General features: G+C 45.1%; 2 protein-coding genes across 2 annotated transcripts; one reads left to right on the top strand and one right to left on the bottom strand.

Moving 5' to 3' along the window:
• The first annotated feature begins 1,097 nt into the window (after positions 1-1,097).
• LOC149329926 (retinol dehydrogenase 7-like) lies at positions 1,098-9,182 on the top strand. The gene is made up of 5 exons (XM_089560659.1): positions 1,098-1,378; positions 2,886-3,092; positions 5,373-5,555; positions 6,434-6,566; positions 8,765-9,182. Exons 1-5 carry the CDS (start codon positions 1,174-1,176, stop codon positions 9,096-9,098), a joined length of 1,062 nt encoding a protein of 353 aa, XP_089416785.1. The 5' UTR covers positions 1,098-1,173; the 3' UTR covers positions 9,099-9,182.
• A 1,863-nt stretch (positions 9,183-11,045) lies between these two features.
• Positions 11,046-23,323, bottom strand: LOC149329925 (retinol dehydrogenase 7-like). Its single transcript, XM_089560665.1, has 6 exons — positions 23,220-23,323; positions 18,111-18,327; positions 16,052-16,258; positions 14,190-14,372; positions 13,062-13,194; positions 11,046-12,507 (listed from the first exon to the last, which is right to left on the bottom strand). The coding sequence occupies exons 2-6, from the start codon at positions 18,313-18,315 to the stop codon at positions 12,177-12,179; spliced, it is 1,059 nt and encodes a 352-aa protein (XP_089416791.1). The 5' UTR covers positions 18,316-18,327; positions 23,220-23,323; the 3' UTR covers positions 11,046-12,176.
• Positions 23,324-26,097: the final 2,774 nt, after the last annotated feature.

The raw sequence follows: 26,097 nt of genomic DNA, 5'->3' as shown, positions 1-26,097 counted from the left end.
TTTTTTTTCAGGTGATGACTGCAGCGGTGGCGTAGTCGTTTGAGCATCCGCCTCATATGTGGGAGGTGCGGGGCTCAATCCCCAGTGCCGCCGGGTACCCAGCCGGTGAAACGATTGGTGCATGCTTCCCCTGGCCTGGTGCTTGTCATATTTAGGGTGAAAAGCCTGGGAAATGGGTATTTGACCCCATCTTGAGTAGAAGCAAATACCTTGTGCATGGCGCTCTTTGGCCGCAGATGCCCTTGTGCTATTAAAATTCATCATCATCATCATGAAATATAGCTCTTAAGAGAGCAAAGCAGGATAAGTCATTTCCATTCTCGACTCATATTTGACTTTCGTGCAATAGTGAAATAAACCGGCGAAAGTTCATGCAGGTTCACACGTATTTAGGAATCGATGAAGGTCACCCTGGCGCCGTACAATCCCCTTGCCGCTGACAACAAGTGCACGTGGCTTTGGGAATACTCGAAAACCACCCCTTGGGCCTTCCTTCAGTGAACGCGTCAAGACAGCGGATATGTTGACAACGCATCGTTCCTCTAACTACCGGCTCCACCGGCTTTTCTTTTTCCCCTCGTTCACTTTCCCACTTTCTGTTTTTCTTTCATTTTGCACGCATAGCCTCGAGACATGGTTTCCTGTCGGCCACTCATTGTGCCGCACCGTAAAGCAATTCCCTCTCTCCTTCGCTCTAGGCTGCCCTTCTATATATGCACATACGTAAGCCTTTCCCCTTCCACTTTGAGTCCATAGGCGAGGCCTCGCTGCCTTGCTCCCCGCTTAGGAAACCACCTGCGTTTTTGTCTATGCAATTGCCAATTCATGCCAGTCGTAGGTAGAAGAACGTGTGCCTTTCAATTCGTGCCAAGAATCGACCACGATAGTGCGGCGAGCCAGTATGTCGAAACCATGACGAAAATGCTGCAATCGCCAATTCTTGCCAGTCGCAGATAGCAGAATGTGTGCCTTCAAATTCGTGCCGGGAATTGACCACGATCGGACGGCGAGCCAGTATGTTCAGACGATGACGAATGATGTAGTTGAGCCGTCTACTGACAGTCCTCCAACAGGCAAACTAATCCACCGTGAAGTACTAAAAACGGTTTCATAAACTCACCAAGCAAGAAAGATTGTTGCCTGCTCTGTGTACAGCTACAACGACCTGTCGTCATGAGAACGTCCCTGGTTTTGTGCGCTTTCTTTGTGTTCCTCTTCTGGAGATTCTGGGGCTACCTTAATCCGCTTCATGAAATCGCTTATGCCATCGGTGCCACGTGGCTTGTCCTAAAACTTTCGTACATGCTCTCCCGGTTTCTCTGGGCCAGTGTCTTTGTGACCAAAGTCAGCGGCGACGGCAAGGCGGTGCTTATCACAGGTAAGTGGACTTCTTTTCTGCTCTGTGGCCATAAATGACTTTGAAGCAAGCTAGGTTGACACATCGAGCTACAAATTACGTTGTGCATGTAAGGAATGCCTTGAGGAGGTGCTTTCTGCGAACAGCATTTCTATGCGAGAGAAGGCCAAAAGGATATTCAAGCTAAGTTGTTTTTACAAAGTTAACACTTATTCGCGTAACACACTTCGGACATTGTGCAAGCATGTTAACGGCGAAGACATGAAGGGTAAAAACTAAAGCAAACTACTAACTTGAAGTCACGAACTATGGGGGTTTCTAACGTACACTGAAAATTGGGGACGCATACAGGCTACTGAACGCGGCCCATCTAACAAGAGAGTGATGCTAAATTTATGAGGACATGCAAGAGTACCAACGTCAACGTGGAGTTAATTTAGGAAGACGCTCGGAATTCGCGGTGCGGTAGCAGTATTAAGATAATAAATAAACCTAATCAATAAGAAATTTTATTGATTAGGTTGTATTATTACTGAAATACTTATGTTGACCGTTATTTTTTACTCTTCCCTTATCATTGTTTAATATATCTACCCCCCCCCCCCTACCTGTTTTATTTGAAATGTGAATTGTTATTTGTATGCCGCAAGAACTGGCGCTGCTGTCATCGTCGACTTTTTCGGGTGACGAAGCCCGTCAAGCTGTTATTGCGAACCGCTATTTTTACATCACCCACGCTTTCTGTAAGGCAAAAAACGAAATAAACATTCATTCATTCACCCAAGTGATTGAATTCTGCATAAATGAAGCCAGGCAAGCGCCATGTGTAGTCACCCAGAATGAGAAGTACTCCCTTTTATTCGCTAAAAACCTAACAATTAAGAGCAAAAACCACACGAACTTGACACACTTTCTAAAAACAACTCTCTACATTCAGTACTATCCTCTCTGAAATCGAAAACGCGTGCATCCTGACGCACACTAAATAGCTAGGGCTCAAGAACGCTGGTAACTATTTCGGTTACGTAAAGTTGGTTGCATATCGGCAATGGCCATTGAAAAGCCGCCAGGCGTGGGAAGCAATGTTTGATCTTCTCGTGCCCGGTCACATTGCAATAGACTCGGTTTCTGATAGACCCGTATAGTTCTCCATAATATGAACGAAGGAAGACTCAATATTGCTGCATCCAAATTGACTGTGGTTTAACAAAAATAGAGCATATAATTGGAAAAGAATGTGAGAAAAGCAGGTATTTCAAATGGTTTTCACGCATACTGAACGTTTTTCTGTTTATTTCAGGTGTTCTGTCTGCTTTATTATTGGCTTTATTCTCTCATAAAAAAAAACATGCACCAATCGTGTACTTTTTTTCTGTCTTTAAGCTTGTTCCTCCAAACTGAGCTTCTACGGATAAGCTCTCATTTCTCTTCAATTTACAATAAATAAATTTTTTCATTTAACACTGCGTATATAATTGTGCGATTATCGCACAATCAATGCGATTAAACTAGAAATATTTCTCTGCAGGGTGTGACACAGGCTTCGGCCATCGGCTGGCGAAACGACTTTCACGTCAAGGATTTCTGGTCTTTGCTGGATGTCTGAGCTCTGACAGTGACGGTGCTAAGGAACTCAAAAGCCTTTCTAACATTAAGGTACTCGAGCTTGACGTCACAAAGCAAGAACACGTTGACGATGCCTGGGACACTGTAAAGGGGCACCTCGGCAACAGAGGTAAGTCCTGGCACTGAAACCCCTGAAGGTACGAAATTTCCTTTTTGTGCATATGCAAATCGTGGCACTGCACATGTTTTGAGAAGCTCCGTGCATTATTCCCCATTTCACAATGTGCGTTCTTTGTAAACTGAACGCTAGCGCTTTTGAGAGCTGCCATATTTCGCAACTTCCCTCTGATCTGCCTGTTGTCGTGCCTGTGTACAGCTCGAGCATCAGTACCAGCAGTGTCGAGAGGCATACCCAACACTTCTGGACAAAGCCATTTTTCGACGGGAAATGGTTTATGAATGCAATATTTTCATATCTTGTAAAGATTCCATTATAAAAATCAATATATCTGCCGATCTTCCGTCTGCAGGTTTGCATTTCTTGCTACTAACGTTTTCGCTACGGTCGAAAGCGTTCTCTATTGGTTTTCTATGGCAGTCTTAACTGCTCGACAAAGAGAATGCAATCGTTAAAGTCTGTCTCTCTCTAATTGCTCGATGCGAGCGATGAAAACACTAAAAAAGAAACATTGGCTACATACCAGAAGAATGGAAAATCTTGTGAATACCAGTGAATACCAAGTGAATACCAGTTTCAAAAATTTTACAAAACATCCGTTTTACAAACGTGAATGAACGGAATGTGACACGACATTTCTGGAGGCAAATGGCGGCTGCTTTGTCTGCAGTTTTTGCAGTAATGAAGCTTTAGGCGGCTGAGAGTTACTTTCCTGTCAGAACAAACCCGCAATAATCTTTTATTCTTGCTATAAAAGTAGAGCGGGCTTAAGTAATGCGCTATATCTCATTTATTCAAGGCTCCTTTTTTTGTTACAGAAGATCGATACAAATTGCCCTTTTTCACTGCGGTGGGAAACTCAGATCTCGGGTGCCTTCTATCACTTTATCGCCCCGCTTGTTGAGCTCCGGCGACCAACGCAGGGCTCCTCACATAGTTTAGCTTTCGAGATATCTATCTCAGAGCCAGAAAATAAGAAGAAAAGATTTAGTCGCTTTTGACGTAGTTCTCGAATTTTATAGGCATGAGCAACGACTTGTGCAAACGTATGAATTTTGACAGCATGTTCAAGACCTGTCAGCTGAACTGTAGAACACTTTCACATCTCTGAAATCACGCCGCACCAACATGGTTGCACTACGTGAGTAAAATGACTTGAACTGCTCCGAAATTGAGCACCATGCAAGCTCTCACGTCATAGAGCTCTTCAAATGGAGGAAGCCGTGTTTTTTTTATTTCTTGTCTGCGCTGAGAGGGGTGTCACACAATAGAATCCTAGCAATTGAGTCCTTTGAGGCGCGCGAAATCAAGTACTTAAGATAGCGTGCCAGGTTGTTTCAAGCGCTCCCAGCGCAATTAGTTCACAGTGAGAGGGTCCATTTCCCTAGAAATTGCAGTTGAAACTATCACGAGACGGGTATTCAAAAACGTCGCTGCATGGCTGGCTGCGTTCATTGTCTTCTTTTCCGGAATGTTTAAAAGAAAAAAAATTAAGTCATTCAAATTTTATTATAGGTTGTTGCACTTGTTCCTTGATAAGTAAAGATAACCTTGAGGCGAAGCTTTCTTCAATTTGTTTTGCTGTGTTTTTCGTTTTCTCTTCTGGCACACGCCATTTTCACTTTGTGTTTCTCGGACCTGACGTGACCATACCATGCATGCTCACGTGCACCTTTCTGCGTTTTTCGCGGCGGTTGTTGGTGTTTCTAGATACCTTATTTTAGCTGTCATCCCAAACCTGAGCACCGCTGACAGTGACGGTTATTCTCACCGCTTAACCGTCACGGCACTTGCAGCTATTACCAAGAATTCCAGACAGCGCGCAGCCAGGACCGCTAAGCCTAGCAGCCTATAGTTCTAGAATGGCTGTCCCTCTATTATTATCTTTCTTTCTTGCGCCACGGATGATTTTAACGCGCTTTTTTTAATGTTCGGAACCATGTGTCACGTGGTGGGTGACAAGGGAACCAGAGGCGCTTGTCCTGCATTCCTGGTAATAACGCTCTGAGGAAGGGGGGGGGGGGGGGGGAGGGGTCTAGTTCGCCCAATAGTGCCCAGTCAGCACTCATGCACCTACTTAGTTCATGGGCAAACAAATTATTTGTTGCAGCTGGAAATCGAATCGTTTAAATAAAGAGCAGACGCTTTATATTTGTTCGCGTAGAACCTCACTTAAATCTGCTCTTCGTTTTGTGATTGTGCTGCGAGCGAAAATGCATTTCTGTCGGCATTTGTAACGAACACAAAGCGTTTCCCCTTTCTTCCACGCAGAACTGTGGTCAGTCGTCGCAAACGCCGGAATAGGAAGTGCCGGTCTATTGGAGTGGACGACGATGGCTACCATCATTCGGATTTTCGACGTGAATGTATTTGGCGCGCTTCGCGTCATCAAAAAGTTTCTGCCTCTTCTCAAGAAGAGCAGAGGCCGAGTCATCGCCGTGGCCAGCCCATTAGGTGAGACTGATGTGAAGCTCACGCCTGGCAACCTCTTTCCGAATGTCAATACAGGAAAGCTTCAAAAACAAAACTCGCAAATGTGATCGCTTGATTCGATGGAGGGAAATTGAAGGGTGAACGCAGAGCTTAAGATTCGAGCCATTACGGTGGAATCACCTTCCTCGACACAAAGGTTGTAAGTAATGCTCACCAGGTTACTTTCGGATAGCCCAGAAGGCTTTGCCAGACTCTCTTCTGCTTCCTCTGCAAGTTACTGCATTGCTGCACGAGAGTCGATCTTTTTGAGGGACAGTTGGTTCATACTGATGCAAGTTAAGAAGTACGAATAAAGCCCGAAGGCGAAATGAAAATTTGGCAGGAAAGAACGCTAATTTTTTTACCAGTCTCTTCCTGAGGCAGAAAGTGATGTGCCTGGTGGGCAGGTTGTCATGTGATCTTGTTGGCAAGGGCATCAAGTTGCGCCGCTATTTAAGAAAGTTAATTGCGTAGACCTTCTTGCTTGGCTAGTTGGTCTCTTGTGACTAACGCAACGCAGGAAGAATGAAGGTCGCAACTCCGGGCACCAAGCCATCAGGCAAGGCGGTGGTCTCTACGTAGCGTTCTCTGCCACACGAGCGAACAGCCGAATCAATCATGACGAGCCCACAAAAGTGAGAAGGATGAAGTCGCATACAGATAGGTGAAATGGACGAAGCCGCATGCGGGGCTCACAATACTATTATTCTTTCTTTCTTATCTAGACCTAAATATTTCATGGCCATAATTAGTAACCCTCTATTGATACGGTGTACTGTCAAAGCAACCATGCTGATTTTGCTGCTCGTGAAGTTTAGATATTCTTTTGTCTACCTCACTTCTTTCGCGTCCTCCTCCAGGTCATTTCACTTTCCCCATGGTAACGCCGTACAGCATGTCAAAGCACGCCATGGTGTCTATGATGGACGGACTCCGCCGAGAGTGCCACGGCAGTGGTGTCGACTTCGTCACCGTGGAACCATCCGGTTATAGGTCAGTACTGCAAGCTCACGGACGATGTGATGAGCACTGCTCTTGGATTCACCGGATAGTAGTTCAGTGCAGTGAACGAAAGGACAGGCGCTGTTTCTCTCTCCACTTTGCCACCTCTCAACCATGGCAGGTGGCAACTGACAGGTGGAGGCTCCACCCCATGGCAGGGCGGCTTTTTCGCTAGCAGGGAATCTAGAGATAGCGCACAAAAAAAATTGTAGCCTGTCTCGTTGTCAAGACTAGTTGCAAGCATTAAATGCTTTGAAAGAAGCCGTAGCACAATTCATTAAATCTCGATTTCCAAAAAGGTCGGCTTACTGAGTGGCGGGCTTCCCTTCACTGGTTCGACGCGTAGAGCCCCCGTGATGTTGATCCCGGAGTCATGAGGTAGCGTTCGTTCGATCTAACAACGATGATTCTACTGCACGGTCTGCTAAGCGGCGCTAAGTTGTTTAAAGACGCGCTCCTTATGGGCATTCTTTAACCTTTACTGCACCACATTTACTGTGCAAACGCCATCTAACCCTCCCGCAGGCATGCGCGTTGTTCCAACGCCGGTGATTTCGAGCAATGTGTAGAGGTAACCGCTGCAGTCCTCATGCTACAGCAACTTACCCAATCTTCTTCGTTACCTGCCAGCCATGGTACTTTCGTAGTCCCACACGGCGCATTACGCCCAGCTGTATACAGTTCGGAAGGAAAGTTTTGTAGTGTTCTGCCTTATATTCGGTGTTATGTTCGACCTCATGTTTCGTGTTAGCTTCAATGTTCTGCCACATCTTGGCTTGATGTCCGGCCTCAGATCAGCTGTGGTTCCCCAGCGAGGTTCGCCTCAATCTTTAGACAACGGGAGCTCCAGTGGAAGCGTTTGATGCAGAACGCAATTGTGTCTGAGGTGCCCTTTGACTACAAACTACCATGGTGAAGCGAAACATTTATGGTGCTCCCCGTGTTCGTGCTAGATATATCAGGCCCCTTGGGTCGATTTTTCAGGTGGCTTTCAAAACAAAAAGGCTTGCTGGTCAAAATATTAGTTCAATAGGCTATGCACTTCGCGACACTCAGTGAATGTCCAGCGAACGCATCAAGGACATCAGCGAATTATAGCTGGCATTTATGGTAGTTTGAAAAAAAAAAAAGAGGAATCCAAATGTTAGGTGTCTTTGTTGTCGCTTCTTGAACGAAGAAATTTAGATCTATAAAAAAAACTAAATCCGTGAGCACGAGCCCATGTCTAGCTCAGTCGGTACATAGAAACGCACAAAAGTGAGACAAAATTCATTTCACTCTCAGCACCTGCCCCGTCCGTTCCTTCGTGCTACTGCCGTATTCCATTTGGTGCTTTCTTCTCATAAATACATGGAGGTGCAGTTTCTTTTACCTCTGAGTCAACATGATGTGCGTACCATTTTCTTTCCTTTGGCATTGTGCTTTCATCAGTACCATTTAATATGGCACAGCTTTATTTTACGCACTACGTGCTCAGCTGGCGTGCAATTCATAGACAAGCGGTCGCTTTGCAGTGTAAAATAGTGACGTCACGCTGAACGTCGCATTTTACGTTACCAGCGACTGAGCATTTCCTTTTATTCGTCGGAATGTGCTGTAAATTCATTTTTTTCTTATCTTATTCTTAACCACCATTACGTTAGAGCTTTGAGCTATAGGAAATTACCACGGATATCACAACAATGCACTATTCGCTTTTTCCCTCAGCAAGAATCGAAGCAGCCCGCTGTGAATGAGTGATCATTATCCAAGAAATTATCTTGCAGCATTGTAACACACGTTGATAAATCATGGACATTTGAGAACATGTCATATGTGACCACTGATCTAACGCACTAAACTGAAGCCGACTGCACTGCTCTAGAAAAACCAAGAAACTGATACCTACAAGACGAAAATCGTCCCACAAATTTCGTTACTGCCGTTTTGTGCATTACTATAACCTCTGTTTATTCCAGTAAAGTTATAAATGTAAACTGAAATGCATACACTCATTTTGGTTATGGTACGACAGTTTTCTCACGTTTGTACCAATCTGCAGCACCAGTACCACTGTTTTGTCCGTATCATTTAGTAGTTCCTTTTGTTTTTGCCAGCACACCGAGCTCTTTGGTTCCGGTTGTGCACGGTGAAGAGACCAACTCTTGATTGTTACTTCCTTTTGTCAATGTTTCATATTTAACGCGCAGGACCCCTATATTCAAGACAGGCCGCGTTCCCATAGACCTTCTCATGCAAGAATTCAAGCAGCACGACAAGGAAGTCACCGTGGATTACAGCTACCAGGACATCGAGGACTGGGCGGAGGCACTGGAGACTAGTTTGAAGGGATTCGTCAGAGAAGATCCCGAGGAATGCGTAGACGTTCTCGAAAATGCAGTTCGAGAAACCTACCCTAAAGTTACTTACAGATCCCCTTTAGGCCGAGACGCGCCCACCATTGCTTTCATGACATCTTTTCCAACTGAAGTCATCGACGCAGTTACAGCCGTTACACGAAATGTTCTACGAAGGACCAAATAAAATTTCAAAACTTCACTAAAACTCCTTCACGTGCTACCCGTTTGATTCATTGCTCTATTCGCCTTCCCTGTTGTTGTGTGACAAAAAAAAACAAAAAAAAAAAACAGATATATTCCAAATAGCACTGCTATCTTCAAGATATTTTTGCCACAAAGTGCCCTTATGGTCTGCCCATTTCAAACAATTTCGATCAAACGAACTTTCAGAGGTCCTGCTTGCTGTAAAATTTTTGTAGTAACGATAATAACATCATCATCGAGCTAATAACCCTGATTTTAAAAACATTCTTTCTCGCTTACCACCACATGTTAAAAGAGCCGAAACTTTAGGTGGAAAACGACCGGTGAGCGCTTGCGGAAGTCACTTACACTTAACAGCCAATGGTCGGCAACGGTATGCAAAAGATGTTGCTATGCATGGAAGCCAGGACCGCATCATCTGCGTATGCAGTTGCCCCGAGCAGGCGTCCATAAGAAGTTCTCTGGGAGTGCCTTAGCGACCATTTGCTCTTTGTTCAAGACACTCTTGGGGCGTGGGTAAGCGCCGTCTTTGTTGTGATGGTGATGAAACCATCTTTCACGTTTCTCCGTTAGGCAGGACTTGATTATACACTGGGAACATCCTTGAGCGTGCGGGGATTTTGAGTATATGGGCATCACTTCTCGCTTCGTCATTCGCACCCGTGGTAGCATCTAAGGCCTGCACCTTAGCAAACATAGACAAAAACAATTGTCTATCTTTCCCTATCGCCCTCTCTTTCGGCTTGGTTTCATGTCATCGTTTTTGTGTCGTAGCTTTGATGTGCCAGAGTGGTTGTTATGCGTCATTAGACACTGGTGGTTTACATCCAGTCCCCTCGTCTGGCCTTGAAGCGCGAATCATCAAACGTTGGCTCTTTTTTTACTTTGTATTTCAGGTTGCAACCTTTGCAGGAAAGCCGTAGAGCACCTTGGAACTTAAGTGCTTTGCGAGAACTCCTCTGCTAAAAACGCGGTGCGTGTGGAAGGATCAGTTTAGACTTCATGCACAACGTGTCTTCCTGCAATTACGTTCCATTTAGATGCGAGAGCACCTTTGGATTTTCGTGGAATAGCAAGGAGCGTAAAAAAGGGTGAATGCGCAAAATTTTTCGGTGAATTGATAATGATTATTCGAGATACGCTGGTTTTATTCGCAGGGGACTCAGTTTGGTTATCTAGTCTAATTCTTCATTAAGCCCTTCCGTCTCCTTTGCCATCTCACTGTTGTTATCGCCTCGTGCTGCACTTCACAACGCTATGATTTGACTCCCCGCTGTTCGCCCCCTATCAGAAGTTTTAGTGGTGGCAGTCAAGAAAGAAACATTAGTTCTATCAGAAACTTAAACACATTAAAAAACTCAAGCTATATGACTACATGGGTGGCTTCATGAACCACTCATGGAAGCCCCCCCCCCCCCCCCCTTGTAAATCCACCCGGTAAGACTGGGAATCTCTCCTAAAGTATTTTCGTGCAGCCTTGTTCTCGCGAGAACAATTACTAGGACATTATTGGGTTCTTCTCTTAGCCTAAAAGTGAACAATGTCCCTGTACTGCGAACCATAGCCGCTATAGCACAACTCTACACGTCATTTACAAATGCACCACAATCTATGGGAAGCATTTAGCCTTGCCGGGTGATTTTGAAAGCCATTAGCACAATAGCACACTAGCAGTCAGACTACTCTGACCTTGAAAATAACGATGTGAAAGTTTTTATGCCCACATGCGCATTCTTGTATTGCGTGCCTAAACTTACATACAAAACCAAAATTTGAAATGAGAACTTGCATAAGAACGAGTCGCGCCTTACCTTTGTCAGCCTCAGCCATCTGTGTACAAAAATTGTACAAAAGCAAAGAACACATATGATGGTGCAGGAGGGCGCTTCTTGCTGCTCCAAGGCACAGTCTAATGAATCAACACGTATAAAGATGCCGAGAAGATTTATTCCGCATTTCATAACACTTTAGCTCACGTCTTCCAAGTGGCATCCGCTGCTTCTTGAAACAAACACGGAAGTGTGGAGCCCAAAGCTCCGTGTTTGTAAATACAGACTAATGCCAGCGCCAAATGCCGGATCAGCCAGTTCAAATACAATGGCTCCAGATGATTTGTGAATTGTCTTCTGCATCTTTTTGTTAATACCCACAGTGACTTCGGACAAGGAATACTTCGTCTTGCACTGCCATTTTTATCCTAAAAGGTACTTAGACCACGATAAAAGATACGCCAAGCCAAGTAGTGTAACGCATTAGCGTAAGCGATGGAGGCGTTAGCCAAGCAGCACAGGCAATCGGCCCAGTATTGGTATATTTGAGGATTATTCGAATTGTCGCAGCCGTAGGTAGCCAAACATGCTTTATGCTTGTTTTATTGAGCAAGTATACAGCAATGCATAGCTGGGACATCAAGACTGGCGCAGCACTAGCAGATGATATGGTAGCCTGGAATGAATGTTCAGTTGACTTGCCCAAGACTTACCAGGCGCAAAATGGGCGGCAGTGGCCTATTTCATTGACAGAGAGAATACTAATAAAAGGTAAATCCAACGGAGTGAAGCCAGAAATGACCGGTGGTGGCGAGCTTCAAGTCTTTGTAGAAAAGGGTGACTGCTATCAGCGCGAAAAATAAGTAGTCAATAAATCTCGCGAAAAGAAATTTTCCTGCAAGCATATTTACGCCGCTAAACAAGTTCATGATATGGACGGTTACGGTGGGGATTCAGCACTCAAATGCAGAAGCAAAGTAAGGCATCTTAAGCTTGCAATAGTGATCGTCCAATTCGAAGTCCGGTAGTGCAGGAGTTGTTCCGGAACCACGTGACTTATTAAAGTGCAAGTTTTTACGTAGCCTTCCGGTGGCTATAGTCTTCTTGAAAACCATAGTAAAGGCGCGGAATCAAAAGCCGGAAAACCAAGTTGCAGCGCACTTTCAAGAGTTTAAACTGAACATATTGTATTCATCAAAACTTACCTCACTAGCACGAGGCCTCCAGCTACTAGCACCACGTTCAGCACACTAACAATATATATCACACCGCTGCGAACACTCCGACGCTCACTTCTTCCACACCAGCAGCTTCCGCAGCCAGAACACAATAATGTCAACAGCTTCTGCAGGCAGCGCCCTAAGGCCGCCATTCCAGACGTAGTCAAACAGGCTCATCGTTCTGTACCGGCTCTTCGGATCTGTCTCCCTGACGGCGAGAACCATCTGGTCAACCATTTCTTCAATGTCGTCCTTAATCCTCCAGTTGTAAAGGGCGTTCACTGACTGTGCCCAGTCGCGAATCTCTTGCGGAGTGTAATTCGCGGTCACTTCGGCGGGCTGGCTTTTGAGTTCTTGTTCAATGGTACTTACGCAGCCAGCGGCCTCCGTAACTCTTGACCTGTAATTTGTTAATTGAAATACCTGAAGTAGATCTCAACTTACTCTGCACATTTCTTGGATTCCTTGGTTAGTGAATTCATTCGCTAGTAATTTGGTGCATCAATAAAACTAGGCCTTTCGGAGACTACTCAGTAAACTGGCGGTAATACACATAAAGCAGAAATACGCACACTGTCTCAAAATGTGGTTAATCTTTGGGTTTGTTTCTGCTCTAACTGAGGTAATTTCTTGAAGTGTTTTGGTAATATGCACATAATACTAACACAAGTTGTCATTACAGCGTTGACCAAAAGTCCCGAGGCCACGGGATGTGCTTCTGAGCTGTTCAGTCTGGTGCTTAGGTACCTGTGAACCTACCAAGATTCCCAGCGGACAGGATGAGCCTTCTGTTAACCATTAGATAGTTTTTGCGCTCGTAAATGTCGTATATGCCACACTACATGCCTCAAAAGCTGGCACTGGCCCGCTGACTTTCGAGCAACACTTTACGTATAGCAGACAGTTTGCCCACTAATTAAGAACCCAGCAGCTTACTGTAGAGCAATGGCTTACCTGTAGAGCAATGGTTCAACGGCTACGACGTCGACACATTTCTCGTAACACTCTCGTCTCAGACCATCCACCAGGGAGAGGACTGCATGCTTCGTCATAGCGTACGGCGTTATGAATGGAAGTGTAAAGTAAGCTGTGAAAAAAAAGTAAAAAAATTCGTTAATTTTTGGCTTCGGACGAAACAGCAAAATGTTCGACAAAAACCCCTGCATGCTTGATATCGTAACCTGAGTAAAGAAAAAACAAAGAAATTGGTATCACACCGCCATCCCAAGCCACTGAACCACCATCTCAGAGGCCCGTATAAGGGAGACCTATCTGCAAATCATGACCACTCTCTGAGGGCCTCTGCTTTAAGTATTTGTACAGAAAATAATTTAATGATCGGATGACTCATGTGGAGTGTCTAAAATCACGTGGGCAGTCAGGCGGCCCTTGAACCTCTGGGCTATCAAGAAACTGCCTTTGCTCTTTGCGGCACGGCGTCTACGGTTGTGCGCGCTACTTCTCAAACTTTTTTCGAAGCACACGTGTGCGCTGTGGTGTACGAATTTCTATTCTCTTGAGAGCTTATTTGTGTTCGGCCGACTGGGTGTTGTATTAATATCCGTTTAACAGAACATTTTAACGGTCATCTGACGAGTATTTCCAGGTCGCAAAATCCTGCAGGGCTTGTGAAAAAGAGAACAAGAAGGTATGCCTTCCGCTTATTGACAAAGCAAAGATTCCACAATCTCCGTGCTCACATATTTATCGCAGCATAAAGCATTTACTCCAACACATAAACACAGTATTTGTTCCGTGACGCGTACCTGATCTTTGCTTTTATAAAGACTTTTAGCACAGTGCGTACCGACACCGCTACGTTGCCGTTCCCGCACGCCGTCAGTGATCACGCACTGATAGGTCCTGTCGTTGCAGGTGGGCTCTAAGCTGGCGGGAGCATGATGCAATCTGGTGCCCTCAGGACAATCTCTGCACGCGCACTGGCGGCGCGCTGTAGCGGTCGCTATAACGTTATCGTTGCGCGCTATGCTAAAGGCCTCTAATCATTTTGCGAACACCGCCAGCGCTGCTCAGTCATGGAACCGTTCGGTTGAGCGGTTGCAACATCCTAAGAATACTTACAATGACCGCTGGTGACGATGACCACTCGCCCTCTGCTCTCCCTGAGCATGGGCAGGAACTGCTTCACCACCCGTACCACCCCGAAGACGTTGACGTCAAAGATGCGCTTGATGCTCTCCATTGTCACCCATTCGATGAGGCCGTTGTTCATGATGCCGGCATTGCACACTACAGCCCATAGTTCTGCGAAAATGTATTTCCTAATTGGATGCCATTTATATATCGCCTCATTGCTTCAAAAGGAGGCATTACAGTGAACAAAAAAAAATTTGTGTACAACAGAAAAACAAACGGCAACAGAAAGCATGTTCATTCACTGGCGCGTCTAATTAAGGTTGACTTGATGTCTATCCGGTGTTGATATCCAGACAGAGCAGGAAGCTCCTTCTGTAGCGCTTCGTCGCCTCATTTTGTTGGATTCAACCGAAGGCAGCGAAGCGTGGCGCATAACCGCTTCCTTCATATTTTATTTAGTACGCGGCGCCTACGGCGGTTCCCGTGCATGCTGCGATGGCTGTTCGGTGCGGCTTTCCTTACCGGCACGGGGAAAAAACGTGGCGTCAGTAAGCTCTGAACAGAATATATTATTCACTTAGGCGGAAGTTATAAGCAGGAATTTCACTTCTCAGCCCTCGTAATCGGCATATGACGACGGCAGCCATAGAAATGCCGCTGAACTCTCTTTAAATTCAGAACACGACATATTTTGGTTACGGTCTGAAGGTAGCTTGTTGAAACTACGAATGTCAGCAGTGTTTTCATATGCCGCAGGAAGGCATTTTTAAACATTTAATCGCTCGAATAAGGTGATGACAATCTCCAGCAGACGGCACTGCAGTAATAAAAGGAGCTCGACGAGCTGATGGAGCCCCTCGGTATGCGTCCGGCGTGTGTCTAAGTAGCGGAGCTCAACATGTAAACTACACTAGTTTATCCAACGACCTCCATTATTTGACTCCTATCTTTCATTTCAAACTTTGCGATTTTTTGTTATAACCCGTTGTACCCGTACTCACCAGCTTGGAAGGTATGACCTGGCTGTCAATGATACCGCAAACCGAAGCAGGTTTTTCGAGTTTTTATAGTGTCTAACCATTAAATCCAACCCCTACTTACAACGAAAATAAACATGCAGTAACTGCATTAATATAAGTGAACAGATGAAACATATCAAGATAGCAAACATGAATTAATATTTTAAGGACCTCCATTTTTCTGTTACTGGCGAAGTATCCTGCATTATCCATCTGCAAAGTGTCCGTAACATTCTTATAGTGCACATTTGTTGACGTCCTGGCAGCAAAACAACGAAGAAAATCTTCAGAGCATACATTTTGTGAAATCAGTAGGCCTTGCAAATTCTCAATTTCTTCTTCCAAGGTAGACGCCTGTTTCATGCATCTAAGCCTGTAATTATATATACAACACGCTTACCAAGCATGCGCAAAGGCACTTTAGTTCTGTTGTTTTCACATTCGTCTAAGAGTTTAATGTATTTAGCGGGATCCGCCAAGGTGAACTAGATTTCAGTTAGACAGTATTTACTTACATTACTACTGTCACTAATTAATAAGTATGGTATTGAGTAACTACTACCTGTATTGATCGGCACCATATGCTAGCTTCTCACTTGATGCTTAGAAAAACTCCAAGATCTTTTTCCAAGTGAACTATTAATAATTGCAGTTCGTCCTGCGTTTTGTGTTCTTCTTGTAGCGGTCACACCTAGTAGGTCCTCACATAATATTAGGCATTTCGTTTCCTCTTCTTTTGCTACATGAAGAATTATCTACTACAGAGCATACAGTGCCACCAAGCTGTCCTATCTAAGGTGCTACTAGATCTCAAAACAGAATCCTTACTGTGCGTGCCAAGCTCCTGCTTGACGATTCGATGTGTGTTGTCTATGTCGACGTCCTTAGTAACGTCCATCTGGAGAACTTTGATCCCCTTGAGGTTTTTGAGCGACAAAGCCCCTTCGCTCTTCGCATCCAGGCATCCGGCAAATACAAGAAAGCCGTCACGGGCCAGAAACTTAGCCAAGAGATGACCGAAACCACTGTCGCATCCTGCATTGCAGACGAAAAGCGATCACGGGGTGTTTGGTACTTCTCTTCTAATAAATAAGAAAGAATACTTTTTGGTCCTAATTATTAACGGCTCGAATCATATAGATGACCAAATTATTCATTTCCCACGGCAAATACAAAGTTTATATGTCAATTAAACCACTTTTGTCTGAGCAACAATAGTACCAATTCTTATAGATCTAGAAAACTATATTTCTTAGTTCTTAATTCTCGTATTGAAATTCTGTTCACGCTTTTGAAGGAGATAAATCAGCCATTCTTCAAAGTGCAGCTGTTCTCGTGAAATTCTCACGAATTCCATGTGAAAAAAATAAACTTCCAAGAACGCTGCTTACAAAATTCAAACCGCGTTTATATATGAAGAAAGCAGAGGAAATCGGAAATGTTTGCTACCAAACATGCTTTGAGCCTCACGCTGATCGCGCACTGGTCTTAGACATGCATGCTCATAACGGCCACAGAGCAGTAGTCATTTGTTCATAAAAGAAGAGGCGATATCGTTGCCGATCTTCTCTGTGCTTGTTATCATCTGCATTCTGTGAGCCAGTCCTTTCATAAATTGCATTCAGAAGCAAGAGCGAGGTCCAATAATGTCGCCTTGTTATAAATCGTGGAACATTGCCTTTCTTTTGATACTTTACACCATTCTCATTTAATCTTTTCGGGCATTCCTAACAATTGAGATCTCTAAAAAAAATTTTTTTTGACAAGACATTCGACCAGCAAGGAGCACAAAATACACCAACTGGTGCAAGGCTGGAGCCGCCAAATTCCTTCAGGTTTACTTTACAGTCACATGTGCAGTAAAGAAGAAGACTGTCCAGAAACGCCCCGTTGCCAAATAAAATTGAAAATCCGACTACACTGTTATATCCAGATTGCTGCAAAGGCTACAAATCGCTACAAATTGCTACACATACAATCTCCACCTCTGTTCAAGCAAGAACAACTGTTTTTACGGTGTTCGCTAGAAAAAAAAAATTCTAGTTTCCGCTCCAAACAACGAGCACTGGCTGTAAAAAGTGGCCACTGTCGATAATTCGCGACGTGTCAGTTTCTCAAATTTCATAGTCACTAACAATTTTTTTAGATTGGCCTTTGTATTCCGGTGCTTTCACTGGCGTGATTCCGAGTTAGTTTCTTTGAATCCTCCAATATTTGGTTATTAGAGTTTTAATGTGATGTTATCAATACAGAAATATCTAGCAACCTGTTCTTCGGTTGCATCCAGTGGGCGTTTACGTGCCTGAAATTCTCTTTCGACGCGATGATCTTTTTGCTGAAGATCTGCTCATAGCACCGAAAGAGAATTTCAAGTACGAAAACGCCCACTGGATACAACCGTAGAACTCTAGCTACATATTTTTGTATTGATACGATGTCATCGTCGCCGATGCTGCCTACACTCCAAACATAATCCGTAAATAGCTTACCAGCCCTTTTTACATCATGGGGCAATGTAGACTTCATGCTGACCTGTACCGCCTAGTTTGGCATTGTTCAGAGTTCGGCAAGGGACGCGACAACTTCGTCGCCAAGCAGGGTTTTCCCACCGATGGCGAGGAATTTCGTGCATTGACAATGGCCGGAGCTAACGGCATCTAGGAAGGTATTGGCAAATAGGCTAAGTGACCTCTACTTCTCTACAAAGCAGTGTGGAGCAACCCCCTCCCCCCCCTTCCCCCCAAGTCGCCCTTTCATGTATCAATAAGCTCCTACGCTTACCTTCCTTAAAAACCCTATACCCCAGCAAACCGCTTTGAGACTCCCTTTATAAATAAACAGCTCATTCATTCTTTCGATGCGAAACTCAAGGTACTCGCCCTCTTACCTGTGATGAGCACCGCCTTTCCGTCGCCGCTTATCTGAGGGACAAAAGCCAGTCCCCAGAGCCATTTTGTGAGGAAGTAACTGGCGCACAGAACCAAGAGTACGGTACCCACGCATTCAGCGACGCCCGAGAGAAGAGGCAGTCGCGGCCATAAAAACAACAGCAAAGCAGTCAGGACCAGGAACAGCGTCCAGGACACCCTCATGGCTGGCACGGCCTGTTTTGATAAATAGCTGACGCTGTACAAATAGCGTGGCCAGGAAAATATTCCATAAAAAAAAACATGTTTCGCCTCTGGGACCAGAAGTAGGCTACAGGCGTGACACACACAGTCGAGCCCGCAGCAGATGCTTCGTCCAGTGCAAAAAAAAAATTAGGAAACGACCAAAAAATAAGCGCCCCAAACATGGTGAGCAACAGTGGACTTTGAATTTCCAAGGAGTACTGAAACAGTTCGAAACTTAAAAAAATCACATATGCACGTTAAAAATAAGTCAGACGACTGCCAGAAGAAAAAGATAGTTTATTATTAAATTCTAAAAGAAAAAATGAACACTGAGAGAGTGTATTTCTGTTCAAAACACCGAACTGCTTCTTCAAGATATTTTTATAGCAGCATTATACTCGAACATTAACAAAATAAAATATGTGTATAGAGCAAGATGATCGGCCCCTGCAGCGGGGGTTGACGATTTCGAGTCACGTGGTATCTAAGGACGGTGTGCTTCCCGACTCAGCAAAGCTTCGTTCTGTCGCTGAGTTCCCGAAACCCACCACGATAAAAAAAAAAAAAACTTCGCAGTTTCATCAGCCTCTGCTTCTCCTTCCGACGCTTTATCCGCAGTTTCCTTCTATCATCGCACCTCTGACTACCCTTTTTTTTTGCGGGAGCAGCAACCTTTGAAGATGGAGTCCTGCCAGTGTCGATGCGTTCAGCATGTTGCGCCGTCTGCTCACCTCACCGTCCACCTTACGCCGCGTTGACCGCGATGCTCCAACTGAAATCCACACAAATGCCATTGGCGCTGATATCGGTGCTGTTGTTGCGCAATGCAAACCCGGGTTTGTTGAGTACTTCGCTGCTTACGCGAGTCTCTTCCTGACCAAGCCTGCGTTGAACTAATCATTTAATGAAAAATTGTGCTTCGCTATCGTTTGGACAATCGGAAAATTTTAGCCTTACGTATACGCCCGACCTTTCGCTGTCATTAAGGACCACCATTCCCTCTGTTGGTTCTCCTCCCTCAAGGACCCAAATGGCCGCCTCGCATACGGGCCCTTACACCTTCAAGAGTACGATATTCGTATCTTCTGTCGCTATGGCAGGAAGCATCATGACCCTTTTACGCTCTCGTCTGATCTCCGGCGATGTAGGCGCGACACTGTCCCCTTGTCTCGTTTGAAGCCGTTCTACGACTCCTGCGTCCTGTTGACCCCATAAATCGCCAGGATGGCTTCTTTTTTTCCGGCGCCAATTGGGAAGAGGAAGATGATCGGCAGCTACAGCGGCGGAGCTGGCACGCGCCGCGAGACTAGAGCGTTAATTGTTCGGGGCCCGGACCTGTTCTTGCCTGCTCTGCCCAGCCCTCGCACAATACCTTCACCTATGAATAAAGCCCGTTTCATAAGCTTCTAAAATTGGCAGTAACCTTTTGGGTTCCCGGAAATAATGCCCTAATTTAGCTTCGTCGTTTGCCTCTTAAGTTGTTTCAAAGAAAGGGTCATGCCATTAGTAACAAAGAATTGTTTTCGACTTACTTGAACTTGATTTGCCTCATCTATACTGGCTATTTCACTGAGCAACTTAAAAAATTCTTATAGGTAGGATTGTTAAAATAGTAAGAAAATTAATTCTGGAAAAATTGTCTTCCTCGGCGGCCGTCAGTTAATACCCTCTTTGTGCTAATCAGCTGGGTGAATTACTAAACTTTGCATTTACTTTTTAATTAGCAACGCGTGGTCGTCCGTGCCAGTGGCAATATCGAGCCGCCAAAGTGATTGCCAAAATTAGTTCTTGTTCGAAAAACGGAACGCTCTCTAAAGCTGTCCACCGCTACGACATCTAGTGCTTTTTTCTCACAAAATTGAAACCGTACGCACGAGGCGCGTAGGAAGATCAGCTTAAAAGCAATCGCTGCGGACGAGTTTTTTTTTAAAGCCTACGACGCCTAATTCGAACCATGTGAGCTGTAGTATCTCAACATGAAGCTTATTTTCAGAAGTTTTGTTCGTAGTTCAACTGTCCGCAGTGGAAACGTTACTTGCGTCCTAATGCACAGCTGCCGCAATCCGCAATGGAAGGCTCCGCTTTGTCACTAACCACCTGTAACATTGTACACGGTACAGTGGACGCTTAACATCTTTGCACGCCTACACGCGTTAGCGGTCTTCGACTAAGCCAGCTTTGACTGCGGCCTCAGGCTGTTCTAATCTGCGCTCAACTAACATGAAAATTATAAGGCCCTAGGTCATTACAGCTGGATACAACTCCTAAATGAAATGTAAGGCGCACCCCAAAAGGAGCCGTGCAGCCAATGGCGCTCTCCAGCTCTCATGATGCCGCGGTTACTCCGATTGAGTCGTTGGTTAATTCCCTTTAATCTGCCACTCGCTAACCATTTCACGACAGCATGTCAAAGGGGATTAACCACTCCATCAGGCGCATTAATCAGCGCCATTGGTTGGAGGGCATTATTTGAGGGGCATTTGCCACGTTTTTCTTTATTTGTATCTGGCTATACTAACGTATTTCTGAGTGTGTCCCATGTGTGCTCGAGGAAACTAAAAGAAGACCTGTCGAAGGACAACGAGTACCCCACTAGTGCGCTTTATTGATAATTTTTTTTATATTTTGGGCAGCTGTGTCAGTTGTGAAACACACATGTCTCGAACCGCGTGCTTCTTCAGGGTTCTTTTCTAGTATCAACTTGTTTAGCACTGCCCAATTGGCGTGAAATCAATAATTTTGTGTGGTTTTATGCACGGAAATTGGTCGGAAACCATGAGCGAACAAAAACACGTCGCATATAGCCACTCAGGTAAGCCTATTTATGATGAAGTTTGCATCAAAGGGAAAAGAAATCTTACCCATTATATTTAGGCTCACAATTCTCTCTCCTACATCTCTGAACAAGGCTACAAAGGCCTGCCAAGTTATTAATCAAGTACCCGGCCATGCAACTTGGCCTTCAAAGCCCTGAGCAAGACGCGGAATGGGCAACAGTTTCGCTCAAGGCGGTCATCGTTTTTCCGTTGCTAGTCTAGTTACGGACACTGTTATGACGGAGCTGCTTTCTTCAGCTTGATTAACAATCAGGACGCGGCTCAGCAGAAAGGAATGAAAGTGAGCAGTAAACACTTTTACTTCAAAATATTTCCTCCCCAGTTGTACAAAATGACGACCCTTCCATAAGTGTTATTCAACATTCAGGCATTTTTTTTTCATTCCTCATGCCAACGAAGCAGTAATAATTACCTAAATGAGCCCCACCGCCCACATAACGGGAGCACAAACCATATGGCCTAATAAACGAGGTCCGCCCGAATGAAGATATTGAGTAACGTAGCTTACATTAACACAAAGATGCACACGTAGATGATGAATGAATGCATATATGCATGCGAGGATTCTTCTAGCCATAAAGCTGCTTAATTTTCAAGCAGCTAATAGTATATCATGTAATACATTGTTTGCTGCACATTGGTAACCTATACGTGGTCTCCTCGTGTACATAAACTGCACAAGCAGTGTCATGCCCGCTGGCGTTTAACTGCTAATCAACCTATTAAAATAATCCGCTTGATTAACAGCAGCTTGGCAGCGACCACGTACACAAATAACGGCAATAATTTGCGAAAAGCATAAGACCCTGCATTCAAACGAGCAAGCAGAATTCCTGGCGCTCAGCTACTGAGGTTTCTTTGACTTTGTCGTAATGCCAGCCCTCACCTGAAAAACACCTACTGAGGTTCCTTTGACTTGGTCGTAATGCCAGTCCTCAGGTGAAAAACAAGTGTCCTTGTCAGATAAATAGGTTTTAAGTGTAATCCAACAGTAATTTTCAAATCTTTCTTTTCTCAAGATGTTGGTGCACCTTCCACACATTAAGGCGAATGTTTCTAAGACCCACACCACTCTTGGAAACTCGTACTCTCGCTAGCTGAATAAATTTCATTGCTATCTTGAAAAAGGACACGCTATACCTCGCACGCATCACTTAACCTTGCTCTCTTACTCATGCAAAACCCTTGCACAGCCGCATTCAGGCTGCCGCAGTAGAAGAGTGACGATCTTGCCAACTTCGCAGTAACATCATCTGTGGTGTCATTTTACCCTCTTACGCAAGATTTTTAGAAGTACTCAAAACCTACTTAATCACGACACTCGACTAACCTCTTTGGTACAATTCTTGGGGCCAGAAGTACTTATCGCCTCAAGAAACAATCCCCGTTTTCTGGAGTACACCAAGCACCTTATTTTTTGGGTGAACTGGTTCTTTCCTGCTTGGAACGGAGCACAAAATGGGAATTGACATGACGGAAGGCACACAAAGGCAAGATACTGCGTGTGGGCTTTCTCTGTCGGACAGTCCCATTGTTTATGATAGCCTTAGCTGCTTATGCGCCAATAAACCCAACACAACAACATAGCAACAGTCCCATTGTTTCTTTCCTTTTTTTTTTTTGGCGCCAAGTTTCACGCAAGTATTTTAGTGACGCTGCGATGGCATGTAACTTACGGGAATAGCCGACTGGGAGTGCTATTAAGAGTTTTAGGAGAGCGAATTTCTATCAATGGGTCCTTACGCAAGGTTTCGCGTGCGCCTAATATTCTGTAACTACAACGTGCGCCGGTTTCTCTAAGCGCACGCCCAGTGGGGGCGTGCTCTGGGCCAGGTACATTGTCCCACCGGCATCCTAAGGCAGCAAATCAACAGCATAACGAGCTGCCGTGTGGTCATTCAGCACTGCTCAAAATCACCACTCAGCACAGTTTTTTACAAAAACGCTCTATTGACGCTCCTCGCTGTTACATTCCGCAGAAACAGACGCGCTGAAAGGTGCATTCAGGAAAGAATCGCCCCTGCCAATCCAGCAATCGCTGCTCACCGTTTTCCGTGTCGTCGACGCGGTTACCGGCTCCCGACGGAGTCTGGCATGGCTCGCCGGCTCGATAGCCTTCGTAAATACATTACGCGCACGCGCGCACACTCTCGTCGCCAACTGCTTCAGATCGAGTCGCGCGAAAGCGCCATCGCGTGTTGTCGTTTCGCAATCTTTCGGCTCGTCGACTTTATAAGCCGCTCACGCCAATCGGCTGGGTGGTTTCGAACGTGCAAGTGCCGGCGCACCTTAATAGGGTCGCATAAAAAACTAGTGAACGAAAAAAAAAAGATTAAATGCCATTTTTCTTCTCAGCTAGTCTGGAAACGAAAAAATATTGCAGATGGAGAGTGAGCAGGATTACGTTACATCCCAAGAAGGAAAAAAAAAGAACTCTAGAGGGAAAGGGATGCCATGCGGCCAAACCTCGCAAGCGAAGTGGACATGAAGCCGCTCCATTCACCGTTTTTCTCTCTCCGAGTCAGTCCCTAATGTTTTGGTGCTGGTATGTTTTAGTGCGCGTGTCTGTGCAGCCCATGGCGCGGTCGTCTACAGCGAGGATGTTGATCTACAGTCTGTTTGCCGCGCTTCTTCGCGCATGCGCGCGCTGCGGGGATAGGTAACGCCGCACGCTATCACGTGATGTGATCACGGGGACCTACTTTCCCCTTTTAACTTTTTTGTAATTAGGCATCAAGGTGACCGCCTGACGCTCCCTCCTGAGATTTTTTTTTTCTCCGTTAGATGCGTATAGCTGTCCAAGATGCAGGCGCTGAATGCCAACCTGAATCCACAACCACAGCTCCTGCACGCGCTAATCGGCACGACTTTTGTTTTGTTTAGAGGGAAATACATTAATTCTTTAAAAAGTTAAGTGTACGTTGGCTCCCCGCTTTTCAAGTGTAACGGAATGGCAAATGAAAGAAAATAAATCAGAACACCGCAAAAAAAACTTTTTCTCTGTGTAAACAGGGAAGAAATAAGGATACCTATTCAAGCACACCAGTAGCGACCAACATAACACGCTTTTAGGTATTGTATTTCTTGTGGTTTTTTTTATATTCCGCGGACTTTTCCTGTCTTTACTTTAGAACACAGTTCCCTGCATCTCTTTGGTCAACATTACTGCTTGCGGATGAATTCCTCTTTTTTAATGCGCCAGCAGATGATGCATTGCAAGCGATAAAACCGTCCTGTCTGCGGTTGAAGCCTTCATCTGCCAGCTGCCACCTGGCATGCGTGACAGGTGGATGTGCGCTAACACTTGGTGGGTCTCTAGCAAAATTCCCCTCAACTGTCCTGCTGAAGCCTGCAGGCGGCAAACCCGTTTTGCAGCAGCTGCCGCAAGTGGAATAATAGAAACCGCGTCGCGCCAGCTGCGGCTTACACTGCAAAACTCTCATAAGTGAGCTAGGCCAAAGGTCCATTCATGTCGTGCAGTCGCACTTGCGTCACATTTAGTTGAACGAAGTAAATTGAGGGTAATTTTCTTTCCGTGATATAAAGTTACATTTGTGTACGGTGAATGTTCAATTACACTTTAACTTGGCCTTCTTCTTAGCCAGGTCATTTTATTTACCTGTACCTAACGCAAGAATTGTCGTTAATTACTCGAATAGCGTATATACCTATGCTTGTGGATGAAGATGCTAATAAAAAAGTAACGGATGGTAAACGACAGGACCGTCCAAAATGAAAAGCAATATGAAGTTAAATTCTCAAAGGTGGCTTGTAGTGTTACATGAGTCGTTGCGCTAGCTTGAGCGAGAGGGTGGAGCAAACGGGGCCTGCTTGCTGGCGACAGCGGTCGAATTGTCGCTGAATCGTCCCGGTAGCCATACTTTTTCGTGACACTTATGGATGGTTTCGAGAGCCCTAATATGCATTAGGGACAGCAACTTAGCCGAATTACTGCCTTAAGCAGATGATTAGAGTGAACATCGTTACGCCAGCTGACGACGTATGGCGACGAGGTGCAACTTCTCAGTCTTCAGAGGTGTGTCAGATAACAGAGCAATGCCTTAAAATGCAGACTTGCGCTAGCTAATCCACCACTACGCCATCTCAGCACTCCCCTGGCTCCGGACTTCGTCAGTTTCCTCCTTTCACTCAGTGTAACTCCTACTTGATAGCCAGCTAACTGCGGCAGGCATGCCAAGAATACCGGCTGTTCTGTTTAAAACGGAATTTTGAAAATTCATTTTATACATTTTTATCGTTTTCTTTTCTGGTTTAAACCTAAGAGTCCTACCCTTATAAGTATCAGATTTCTGAGTTTTCTTATTAGAAAAGAAAAGGCCCTTGAAAATGCATAGCTGGTCTTCGTCGTACAGGGCCGCCACAAGCATAGCGGCGTCTCCTGCACCAGTAGACGTAGACGACGTAGACGACGTAGACATGGAGCACGGAGCTCCAGAAGAAATGGCAGCGTGCTTAGTGAAAGCAGCGGGATCTCCTATCTGTCTATCTGCATAAGCATAGGGCGGCAGCCTCTAGCAAGCTGTTCAGACGGCTTCTGGTCGCCAGCAATAAAATTAGTCGAATAAAGTCAATTTTCCGTGATTCGCAAGCCCAACGGCTTGCGAATGCGCGAATTGTTCAGAGGGTGAAGAATATGCTGTGCCATACAGCGACACAATATCCTTAGTTATAGTCTCTCATGGTACCTGCCTATGCAGGCTATCCACGAGCCAAATCTTGGCTTAAAACGAGCTGAGTGATTTCTGAGTTGTTGACTTTTCACGTATCTTTTTCTTCAGTAAACACACTGTTCTGTCTATAGCGTGCTCGCCTGCGTTGGTACAGTTCTTTTGGTTGCTTTTTCTTTTCGAGAAAGAGAATCTTAGCAAACCTTATGAAAACTTTTTAAGCTAATAAAGTTGGC

The sequence above is a fragment of the Amblyomma mixtum genome, chromosome 9 (assembly GCF_055824585.1).
Source record: "Amblyomma mixtum isolate Tamu chromosome 9, ASM5582458v1, whole genome shotgun sequence".
Classification (NCBI taxonomy): domain Eukaryota; kingdom Metazoa; phylum Arthropoda; class Arachnida; order Ixodida; family Ixodidae; genus Amblyomma; species Amblyomma mixtum.
Note: the sequence above shows the minus strand (reverse complement) of the source record. Positions and strands in the feature narration are given on the sequence as shown.

Bases quoted from the DNA above. Each gene is read 5' to 3' on its own strand.
- LOC149329926 (XM_089560659.1), top strand. From the start codon at position 1,174: ATGAGAACGTCCCTGGTTTTGTGCGCTTTCTTTGTGTTCCTCTTCTGG. The intron at 3,093-5,372 runs GTAAGTCCTGGC...TCTTCCACGCAG, and splicing joins GGGGCACCTCGGCAACAGAG to AACTGTGGTCAGTCGTCGCA. The intron at 5,556-6,433 runs GTGAGACTGATG...GTCCTCCTCCAG, and splicing joins CGCCGTGGCCAGCCCATTAG to GTCATTTCACTTTCCCCATG.
- LOC149329925 (XM_089560665.1), bottom strand. From the start codon at position 18,315: ATGAGGGTGTCCTGGACGCTGTTCCTGGTCCTGACTGCTTTGCTGTTG. The intron at 14,373-16,051 runs GTAAGGATTCTG...ACATTTTCGCAG, and splicing joins GCAGGAGCTTGGCACGCACA to AACTATGGGCTGTAGTGTGC. The intron at 12,508-13,061 runs GTAAGCCATTGC...AACAAATTACAG, and splicing joins GTTGAACCATTGCTCTACAG to GTCAAGAGTTACGGAGGCCG.